Source organism: Amphiura filiformis, chromosome 19 (genome assembly GCF_039555335.1).
Source record: "Amphiura filiformis chromosome 19, Afil_fr2py, whole genome shotgun sequence".
Classification (NCBI taxonomy): Eukaryota; Metazoa; Echinodermata; class Ophiuroidea; order Amphilepidida; family Amphiuridae; genus Amphiura; species Amphiura filiformis.
In genome coordinates, this window is record NC_092646.1 from 59,623,186 (window position 1) to 59,635,674 (window position 12,489).

At 37.4% G+C, this 12,489-nt stretch overlaps 1 protein-coding gene across 1 annotated transcript in view; it reads left to right on the forward strand.

Annotated features, from left to right (window-relative positions):
* LOC140141575 (serine/threonine-protein kinase PLK1-like) overlaps positions 1–12,489 on the forward strand; it is an 83,254-nt gene that overhangs the window by 35,871 nt on the left and 34,894 nt on the right. Inside the window, 4 exon segments of the mRNA XM_072163486.1 lie at positions 2,921–3,037; positions 4,249–4,328; positions 4,330–4,464; positions 5,341–5,436. Coding sequence (XP_072019587.1) covers positions 2,921–3,037; positions 4,249–4,328; positions 4,330–4,464; positions 5,341–5,436 — 428 coding nt within the window.

Consider the following 12,489-nt stretch of genomic DNA (forward strand, 5'->3'; position numbering starts at 1 on the left):
CTGTCACAAATATAATTATATAGCCTAAACTTTTTCATAACCATTTTATACTAGTATTTTGATGTACTAAATATAAGTATAATTTCGAGTTCAACTGAATGCGTTCATCATGATTAATAACATTTTATTTATCAAAAATCGACTATGGCATAGTCTATGTAATGCACATAATCATGCATAACTCGCGAACGCAAAATCGGAATCAACTGAAATTTTGGGAATAGGTTTTTTTCGTGGATATCTAATGAAAAATGACATAAATAGAGGATGCTAGGATCACGAAATACTCCTTTAAGCGATATGGTTAATAGTGGCAATAATCACCGCAATAATACATGTACCGCACCAAGGCATTTGTTTTTTATATTATTGGTAGGCACGACTGTATATGGTGTCAATTGTGTCATTTCAGCTTCATAACAGCTCACCATATAACAGCGGAAAAGCAAATATGAAACCATAATATCGCTAAAGTGTTGCTGGATCACCGGGTAGTTCACCTCTACAGCGAGGAATACATGGTTAAGTCTTTCGCTAATCTAAGAAATGGATCCTTTGTGATCGGTAGAATGATATTTCAGTGTCTAAGGGCTAAAGAAGACAATGAACAATAGAAGCAAATGGTGCCAGCCAAATTGAGGCAAGTGAAATGACAGAGGACTGGATCAAGAAGAGTGTCTGATGACAACATAATCTCTGGGCAAAAGAATCCTCGCTGACTATGACCAATTCAAATCTCTAATCAAAAATCTGAAGATTGGTTTGATAAAGTCAGGCAATTCAATTGGGATGAACGAAAATACTTCGGACAAACATGCAAAAACAGATACCTACTAAAAGAAACAGAAGCAGAATTTGATGGCAAAAATGACTATAGAGGACGAAATCTACATGGAAAATTGTATCGGGGAATACTTTTTACAAAGCTACTTTCAATGCTACTGTTTCCAACTCATGGATCCGAAAGAATAAACAAGGAGCATCCAAAACCGAATCGGCTGAAAGGGCTAGAGAAAAATGTGAGAATCGGAAAGAGAGAGACAGAGAGAGAGAGGAAGGTGTTGTTAAGAGACTGCAGATGTAAGCCTTGAATTTTCGATAAAGTGTCACTTGGAAAATCAACATTTTCTTGTTCCCAACTCCTGACCAAAGACAATGTTTACTGTGTGAAATATGATGCCTGCTAGATCATCCAGACTGACTTCATAGTCTGGTAGGCATGACCATCTATCTGGATTTGATTTACCATTTGAAGCTTAACAGAGCTCGGAGTACTTAATGGCATGCTTCTTGTAGTCTAATTGCTAGTGTATAGGCATTCAAAGTGCTCAACTCTGACAAAATATTGAAGTCAGGGTATACCAACTTGTTTATTGGATTCAAGGCATCCTGCATCTGCAGGCTCTTAGCAACACTTTCTTCTTGAATCAGTCCTCTGTTAGTTCACTTGTCACAATTTGGCTGACATTATTTGCGAATATTGCATGGCTACTGTCTCTTTGACACTGAAATATCACTCTACCGATCAAATTCAAGCATCCATTTCTTAAATTAGCGATAGACTTGAACTTGCATTCCTCATTGTAGGGCTCATCTACCCGCTGACCCAGCAAGACTTTAGCGATATTGTGGCTTCGTATTTGTTTTTGAGCTGCTATGGTTAACCTGAAATTACACAATTGACATACAGTTGTGCGTACTAAAAAAACCTTGGTGCAGTACATTTGTCATAATGGTGGCTCTTGTACCATTATAAATATATTATCAGATATTGCCACAATCATTAATCAAATTTGATTATTATCGAGTAGAGATTCATGGTCTGCGACATGAAAACACCTAAAAAGACACACTTTTATTACTCAATATGGGTCCCTGTCAGCAAATTCTTTAAAAAAAGGTGATCTTGGCGGCCATTTTAAATTTTTGCCATATTTTGATCTAGATATTCATATGACCATTATATTAATGGCAGATATAGAATCAGCAAGGTCAAAAACATATAGAAAGACATATTACTTGGTGCTTTTGGCCTAAAACTATACAAAAAGTGGTATAATCTTGAAAAACACCTATTTTGTCGGCCATTTTGAATTTTAGCCATCTAGATATTCATATGGCCATTATATTAATGGCAGATTTGGAATCAGCGGCCTCAAAAACATATATAAAGACATATTACTTGGTGCATTTGGCCTAAAACTATACAGAAAGTGGCATAATCTTAAAAAAACACCTATTTTGGCGGCCATTTTGAATTTCAGCCATCTATATATTCATAAGGCCATTATATTAATGGCAGATTTGGAATCAGCGGCCTCAAAAACATATATAGAGACAAATTACTTGGTGCATTTGGCCTAAAACTATACAGAAAGTGGCAAAATCTTGAAAAAACACCTATTTTGGCGGCCATTTTGAATTTTCGCCAAAACCCGACCTAAGACTTCATCTGGAGAAATATTTTTTGACAGATTCTTTTTCCTGATACAATTTGGCCATAGAAAAACTGGTTCCTGTGTAAGTTTGCAGAAAAAAGTCCTTGTCAAATACATTAATATCAAAAAAGATGTATTTTGGACCAAAAATTGGGGGTTTTAGCCCAAAAATGGCCAAAATGAGGTCCATATTTTTGGAGCCGCTTATTTTCTTAAACTTTAGGGTCATACAAACCTGTGTACCAAATTTGGCACTTTTGTCACTCGTGTAACGATTTTCGCCTTATTTGACCCTAAGGCACTATACTAATTTTAGACACAATGAATCATGTTGATAGAGTTTCATCAGAATTGGAGATGGTCACATTTAATAAATTGTTAATTGATATGATTAATTATGTGATGATTATGATTGGTTGATTGACTGATGGATGGATTGTTTGATTAATTGATTAATTGATTGATTGGTGCTTGATTTTCAGATGGATAGAGAGATCAGTGTTCATTCCAAGTTGCGTCATCCTAATGTTGTCAGTTACCATGCCCACTTTGAAGATGAAGAAAATATCTATATCATTCTAGAATTATGCAGTAAAAAGGTGAGTACACATGACTTGATCCAGGCCTAAAAATATATATTGTATTGGTATTAAGTTAAAACATTGGCCAGGAGGTAGGGATTTTTCATGTCTTGGGACAACCCAGATTCGGGCCGAGATGCTACTACTTTTTCCACTACGTATACGCCCTTGGAGCATTCATCGAATACACCCAAACGTATAAGAATACACCCAAATGTATTAAGAATACACCCAAATGTATTAAGAATACACCCAAATGTATTAGGAATACACCCAAATGTATTAGGAATACACCCTTGTTTATCAGGAATACACCCAAAATGTATTAGGAATAAACCCAAGTTTGTATTAGGAAACATCCAAATATCTCAGTAATACAACAAAATTTGGTATCATTATGGAGAGGCTGATGATAAAAATGATAAGTGACAATTGGGGAGTTAAAGGAGACAATAAATTGATGTTGGGTGAATCAAATTTGAACCAGATCTAATCAAGGGCACGGTGGCGCAGTGGTACTAGGCTCTGCCTTGCAATTGGTGGTTTGTGGGTTCGAGCCCTGGCAGTGTCATCGTGTTGTGCATGTGGGCAAGGTGCTTTACCTTACTTGTCTATCTCTACCCAGGGGTGAAATGAGGAGCTGTTGTGAATTTTGTCCATTGAGCGCTGCCTAAAGGTATGAGCATACCTTGGGCATTGTATAGCAGCTGACATTTTAATGACAGCAGAAAGAAATGTAAAGGGCTTTGATACACGTAAAACATATGAGAAGCGCTGTACTATAAATGCCAACATTTATTGGGCCTGAATTATGAAGTAAGAGAGAATACAGTAAATTGACGTTGGGTGAATCAAATTTGAACCAGATCTGATATAAAATTGGATCGGTTGAGCCCATATTTATTGGTCGAGCTATGAGTTTTAAAATATTGGATGAGGCGTAGTCGAGTCCAATATTTTAAAACTCATAGCTTAGACCAATAAATATTGGCGTAAAGCATCAATTTTATCATTATTATGTTTTGGATCCAATATTATCACAACTTGGATCCATCAAAACATAATAATAATCTAAATTGGGCCTGAATTATGAAGTAAGAGAGAATACAGTAAATTGATGTTGGGTGAATCAAATTTGAACCAGATCTAATCTAAATTGGGCCTGAATTATGAAGTAAGAAAGAATATGAATACAAACTCAAAAATATGATTTCTGTTTTCTTATCTAGTCACTTGTACAGATGCTGAAATTACGCCACACATTCACGGAGCCTGAAGTGCGCTATTTTATGCAGCAGATTGTTGAGGCGTCGTTACCTTCACAGTCATTCTGTGTTACATCGCGATCTAAAACTGGGGAATATGTTTCTAACTGACGTTATGGAGGTTAAGATTGGTGATTTTGGGCTAGCCGCAAAGCTGGAATATGAAGGTGATAGGAAAAGGTTTGTATAGACTAATAGTGTGGGCTAGTAGGATGGGGTTTAGGGATGGGGCCTGGAAAACAATAATACATAAATTACTGCTATTCCAGTTAAGCCATATAATATACACCTATGGAAGACATTATGTATGTGACCTTATCCCACATCATACTCATAGGAGCTGTAGATTTCCAATTGAGTCGCCCATTCAGATAACCCCATTTGAAATTCACACTCCCTACATGGAAGATTTACAGTCATGTCTTCCATAGGGGGTGTATGGATTTCATAGGAATAGCACATTGGATCATATACTAGTGTGGGGGGTGTGTTGACAGGGTTGTTTGATTTTAAATCACACCGATTAAAATCATTGATTTAAATCGTGATTTAAATCTCTTGATTTATTTTTAAAAATCAATGATTTGAATCAACTTTTTCATTTTGTTACCATTTTTGATAAATGTAAGTGAATTTCTTTCTTTAATTGACTGTTTTACTTCGTTCCTAATGTTTCTACAACTATTGGATACAATTAAAATATCTCTATGATGTCACTTTATCTATTGCTGAAAATTCACCTTCAAGGTGCAAAATTCAACAGGTTTTTCCCCCATGATTTTACCAAATTTTTTCTTGGAAATTTTCACATGTAAAAACATGTTTTGATTTTTTTTTGTAAATACCTGGTAGGATTGTGCATATGACTGGCATTCCACTGGTGTTCTTTTGACTTTATCATGGGGTATAGCAGTTCTTGAAAAAAAAAAACCTTAATCTCCCACACAGGGGTTAGGTGTGGGAGATTAAGGTCATGTCTTTCTTAGGGGGTGTATGAATTTCAGATGAAATAGCCATAATTCATCATAAATCATTCATCTGCCCTTTTCATTTCAGAACCATGTGTGGTACACCTAATTATATAGCTCCTGAGGTTCTGGGCAAAATTGGACATAGCTTTGAAGCGGACGTCTGGGCTCTCGGATGTATAATGTGAGTATAGAATGCTATAGGTATTTGGGTGTGGGTGAGTGAGAGGGTAGCATACAGAAACAGACAAATGCAACACACACGCAGGGCACACCTTAAATCGCCTACCCAAATGCGATTTATAGCTCACCTTACAAATCTGCCACAGCCTTAGCTTCTTCACAAGAGCAATTTATAGCACACCTTATAGCACGCCTTAACATTTCAAGGAGTGCAATTTGTTGCACACAATGAAACCCAGGAGAAGGGTGGCAGACTGATGTAAAGTGAGTTGTGTGATATTTCCAATTACCCAGGCATTTTCTTATTAATACCCAATGGGTGGATCCACCTGGTGTTAAGAAACACCAGGGACCGCTGCCACCGCTTATGTCACAGACTGCCAGCCATATCCGTAAATTCATTGAAGTATTCCATGCTATTTTGCAGTCACTCGGTCCTGTGGGGACTCGAACCTGTGATCATTGACGACCTCGTGAAACATTGAATACGCAAGTGCATAGACCAAAATAGGACTTACCCCTCTGGTCTATCACACTAAACACACTTAATATACCTCGTAGACAAAGCCACCCCTTCTTGTAAGACACATCCTCGTGATAAAATTAATTCCTAACTCTTTCCAGTGGGTTGGTCTACCTGGTGTTGTGGTCTATGACACTAACACACTTACACCTGGGTGATAATAGTATAGCTCTTGTAATTGCAATTTTGTAATAAATCTCTACACAGGTGTCAACTGCAGGGGACAAGTGACAATTTTGTTTTTAATCAAAAATGTCAGAATTTTGTAAATATTCCTGACCATATTTGGAATCAGTGTGAAAAATGCATTAAAATGAGTACAAACAAGCCTGGTATTGGTTCACTGATTAAGATAGCTCTTGACAAAATATCTCAAAACTTGAGCTTATGTAGAGAATTAAACTACCACTTGTTCTTATTGCCTGCCATTTTGTCCCTAATAATATAGTAATAACTATTGATACTTTTTAGCCCAACATGAACTACTTTTGATGTGATTGTCAGTCACATAATGGACTAAAATTGTATCTAAGGATGATATTATCAAATGATTATAATTTGTAGAGTTTTACAACTTTTTCACATATGCAAATTGAAAACTTCCTCTGAAATGTCTGTGACTCACTCGAGGTCATTATATAAGCTATTGCTGTTGTCGTTGGCGGTAGTGGAGTCACATGGTCGATCATGTGATATAGAACCACATGAGCCATGCATGACCATTTTGTTTCCAAACATCCCCTAAACATTTTTCCTCGGAGCAAAATGACCCATGTGTGTTTTTCCAAAAAGTTCCCCTCTGACACATTTTTGTCTAAATGTGACCCCCTAAACAAGTTTTTGTCTAAATTTTACTCCTAAACAAGTTTTTGTCTAAATTTTACCGCTAAACAAGTTTATGTCTAAATTTTACCCCTAAACAAGTTTTTTGTTTTTTTTTTTCCCTAAGAAGTTTATGTCTAAATTGGCCCCTAAAGAAGTTTTGATGAACTTCAACACTTTTGCCCAGCTTTGTTACATATAGACCATTAACTGTTAAAAAAGAGTTTAATGTACAATATAGGAATGCAATACTAAATAACATCAACTGTCTAAAAAAATGGATCAAAAAGGTATACTAAACATGTGTGAGATGATTTTACACACTACGTTTTTAATGAAAATCTGCATTTTTTTAACCTCTTAATACAATGGGGCTCCCAACACTAAAAAAAACACCTCTTCATGTTTTTTTGCCACACATAAATTGTCCATCATTATACTTGAGTAAATCAGCAATTTTTGAGAAGTTTTGCCAGACATACCAGAAGTTCTTGACCATATTTAGAATCATCATTAAAATGAGCACAACCAAGCCTAGTATTGATATAGTAATTCTTGAGATAGCTTTTGATATTTTGAGAAAAACTTGGATTTTTTATGTTGAAGCCTTCATGTATTGTAAGTCAGCATGTAGAGTATTATTTTTAAGCATCGCTGTCATTCATTGACTGATCTGTGCACAGCCCCTTGTATACTGTATACATTGTAGTGGGTTATTTTAGCTGTGTTCATTTTTTCACAATTTTAACTGTTTGCATATGTTTCCAACAGGTACTCATAAGATTCAGTGGATCCAAATATTTTTGCTGCCTTTTAAATTGTGTGAAAATAAGTGTGAAAGTATCCTCACAAAAATTTCACGCTATTCAGTATTCCTGAATGTGAATTGACGTCATGAATCAATGAGCTCGTCACTAATTAGCGAGGTAACTCTTCCTTCATAGTAAAGGCTTTACCATCTGGCATGGGGCCATGTCCGATGGTGACCCATCAATTATAGAAATGTATACATTTGACATTCAGTGTGGTTAAGGCATTATGTCAGTGAGTAGGCAAGCAACAGTTTATAGATTCATAGAGAGTTTATGCTTCATGTCTACTTTTGTATGCTTGGTAGTGATGACTGTCAAACTTACCATTCCTATCGTGAATTCATATCATATTCGACACATGAAAATATTCACATGCAACTTTGGTAGTGCACCATAGCGCAACAGGATCGCCCTCTGCTGTTCCAAAAATATGTGTTCAAACATACCCAGTCAAAAGGTTAATTTGGACACAAGTGCGTCGTCTCGTTCCTCGATTGTGGGGAAAAGTCTGATATTTTTTTAACAATAAGTTTCTCATTTGTGCACCCAGAACGTTGATAAATGAGGGCGTCAGCCTAAGTTTACACAGCCTGAACCTCTGAGTGAAACCTTAGGGTTGGCTTCAAACCCAACTGCCATTGTTCTAGCACAGGGGTCCTCAACTAAATCGCTTAAAGCGACACTTTAAATTGTAGAGAATTTCAAAACGACACACAGTGGAGGAGATTGACTAATGGGTGGTGTTCATGGACTCGATCACTTTAAATCCTCTGGTTGGATCCATCGGCAACTCTCCGGTGGACGTCCAGGGGGCAGTGCCATCACAAGAGCTTGGATTTTAGCCTTAGGTACAAAAATGTCTTGAATATTATAAATGATAGAATGGTAGGTTTAAAACCATGTTCTAAAAGCAATAGAATTTATGCCCAATCATTGGTTTTCCAGCACTTGCAGTTGGGTTTTAAAAGTCTTCATTTTGAGATTAAGACATTTTTGAGTTTAGGATTGCATGTGAATACACCTGCTATTGAGCTGTGGTCAATCACCAGTCATGAGATCTGTAATAGGAATACATTTAAATTGACAAATCCTTCATTCAGTATACAAGAATCATGTGTCGCTGTCCTTGTCAATGAAACATATAGATATAAACTACCTTTAAAATATAGCTGTGGAGAATTTTACCCATCACCAAGAAGGCATAATTGGCTGTGCAATAATTATGAGCCTTGGGGGAGGGTAAAATTTTTGGCAAGCCGAGAGGGGGGGGGCCCCAAGTGATTTTTGGCACACATTCTTGGGGCGCCTTTTAAATAAAACACTCTAAAAAGGCTTAGGAAAACCATACAGAAACGCTTAACATGTATTTAGACCATTTAAGATTTGTAAATTGGGATCCCAAAATTTGGCATGTGCAGGGGGGGGGCAAATTTTTTTTGGCGGCCCGAGAGGGGGGCAAGCGATTGTTGGCATGCTGAGAGGAGGGAGGGCAAGCGATTTTTGGCAAGCCGTTTGGAAATTTTACCCCCCCCCAAACCCCCACCCCCCGGATAATTATTGCACAGCCCCTAACCATTAGATACATAGACCAGTTCCAGCAGTGGAGCTTTATAAATGATTCGGCAGGGACACATGTTACGAACTGCGTAATTCGCTAATTTTGTTTATTTCTCTTGATACCATCAGACATTTACAGCAAAAGGAAAGTGTTCATTGAATATATTCCTATTGTGTATAGGTCATTGCAATTAAGGAAGCTTAGAAAATTTTACAAATCTTAGAACAAGTGAAACAGTTCAAAATGAGCAACTAGTGCAAAAAATGACAAGCGCAAAAATGTCCACTTTACCAGTACTCAACTACACACAATTACGGCATGCCATAGTGAGAATTCTCTATTTCTACTACTTTTGGACATTTGAATATTTACGCTGGGGCAGTGGGAGTTTTGACCAAACAAAAAGTTCATGTTACCCCATCGCGTCCACTCTAAATTTTTGGATTTCTTCTGTGTTTCCACCTTTTTCTCCATTTATAATTGGAGATTCCTCCCTCATGGTTCAAGTAGAACATTCAGATTTCCCCCTTCAGACCACCAAAAACAAGAAATGTCTTTAAAAAAGACAATGCCTCAAGAGATTCCAGCGGGCACCATTTGTTATTAGCTTATAAGAGATACTTGAAATGCTAGCTTTAAGCCATCTTGCAATGGTAATAATTCTGTTGTATTTAATGTAGGAATACCTGCATGCCGGGTGGTAGTCCGAATAATCAGTCCCAAAACAAAATAGGCCTAGGCCCTATTCATTTACTGACATGATCGATGGACCCTGCATTTTCTATACATTGACGCTGTAGCCTTCGTTCTGAGTGAAGAAGGCTACACGCAAGGAAACTAGGCTATAATCACGTATCATGAGCCCCAGATGCTTATATATAATAGAGGGCCTCCTTCAACTCCCAACTTGTGACCACCGGAAATAGCTTAATAACTGTGTAGGAAATACAAAAAAATTGAAATTTGGACACCAGAAACTTAAGGTTGAAAGTCAAAAAGTGTCAATTGGTACACCTTTATACAGCAGAAGTTATCATACAGTGATAGTAAGATTTTTTCAAATAAAATCTCTTTTCTGTAAAATTGATTGCTGTGCTGAAAAATGTTGCATAATGGGTACTTGCTTTTTGTACAGGTATTCATTGTAAGGTACCATCAATGATGGTCACAGAATTGGGAAAAATACATTTGCCCAAGTTAAATAATCACCTTTCTAAACAAAACAATTTCAATGTGAAATATCCTACTTGCAGGGTTGTCACCAGGACCAAAAAAAGTACTAAAAAGGCTACTTCGAAATTTGATGATCATACCTAGCATAGGCCTAGGACAGGCCTAGGCAAAAAAACCTTTTTTTTCTAATAATTTCTCCGCAAGCGTCATTTTATGTCGACAAATTGTTCACATATCCACAGCAGGGTTGCAAATATACCGTACCATATGTCACTCAGAGTGCGACAATTTGTACAGATAAATTTATCACAACAGGTAATTTGGCCATTCTTCTGCATATTACTAAAAATAACGTCATTTATGTCGACAAATTGTTCGCAAATCCACCGGTTAGTTTTAAGGATATAATATATGGCATAAAATATGACAAATCATCAAAATAAATTTATAATGAATGCTTTTGTGGATATTTGCTAATACAATATATACATCTGACATGTGTAGATGATTTATGTCTTCAGTAGGAATTGCTGAGGGAATTCCAATTGAATGAACTTTCAATAGCGTGATTTAATTTTTGCGTACACTGCGCGATATACGCCAGCGTGTGCGATTGTGTGTGAGTATCGCGAAGTGAATCCAACCATGCCAACGCACTCATAGACATACCACCTAGACCTATGAGTGCCCATCCCTAACCAGGGCAGTAGGTGAAGCCACGTATCCAAGGTGATTTTGGTCGGTTGGTCGGACGCGGAGAAAAAAAGCGTTCATATCTGGAGAGAAAGACGCGCTTTGCGTGATTGCTGCGCCATTATCACCCGTGTCAAATGCAACATGTTCTGTACACGCGACTGGAGAGAAAGGCGCGCTGGTTTGTGTGATTCCAGCGCCATTATCGCTCGCATCAAATACAACATGTTCCGTGGACGCGAACATATCTGCTTGCTTGCGCCCAGGTATGCGTCCGTGTCAAAGTCGTTGCTAAGCAGTGTCCGCTTCACTACGCGAGTCAAAGTCACTGGTCTAGGTGCTCGTTTGTCTGGGAATGCACTTGTGATTGGTTAGCATTGTATCCAAGGTCGTATGCGTCAAGCGTTGTAGTTTGAAATACGCGATATACGATCGCGGTTGGATCGAGTGCAGCTGTTGAAACCTGCGTTCATTCAAAAGTCTCAGCCTCCGGTTGTAGTAAGTAGGTATGCCAGGTGAATTCAAATTTGCCATCAAACTGCATCATTTTATATATCAAATTAAAGCCCTTGAGTAAAGAAAGCCAAAACTGAAAACCTTTTTTTCATAGCACTTTCCATAGTAAAGTTACATCTTGTCAAAGATTGACTTTCATCAAAAAGATCTAGCAAAATTCCCGGTGGTGTTTCTAGATCTTAGACCTCATGTTGATAGCAGCTTTTTAATGGAACTGCTATCAAAATCCTCTAAAATTCCATGTGCGAGTGACTTATCACCATAAAAAATCATATATTTGGGTTAAGTGAAGTATAGACAACATATTTATGTAGGTTTCCTTGACCGGCCAGTTCTTTTATATTTCTATGTAAATATATGTATTGTGTTCTAGGCGAATTTGGCTGACTAGCAAATGTGTTAACTAAGGTTTGCCTGGCATACCTATAGTAACGCTTCAAATTTCAAATGTTTGAGGACTTGTTCTCATTGCTTAGGCCTACCCGGGGTACCTGTATTTTCCCGGTATTTTCACATCATATTTTGTGGTCAAAATGATTACAAATGTGTAAATTTGCAATCATTTCGTCGTGTGTACGGCGATACTCTCGAAGAGAGGAATGTACTCACCGGTAGAAGAAGAAGAAGAATGTTGTGAGTGCTACTACTTCAATAGTGAAACAGTTGACGCGAATTTCTCCAACATGTCGAATGCTAATTTATGCACCCTTATCAGCAAAAATGGTTTTTTACAATATACTAGTATTAAAATAAAGAAAATCAGTAAAGCTTAACCCATCGAGCGATGCTTTAAAACCGGAGACAGCCCGAGACGAATATACCTAGTATAAGGGAGACCGGGGCAAAGTGGAACACATTTTTTTTTGTGGCCCAATCAGGATTACGAAGGAAGGCAAGGCAAAATTTAAGGTTTACAAGATACATATTTGGTGCATACGCACCAATATGAACCTCAGC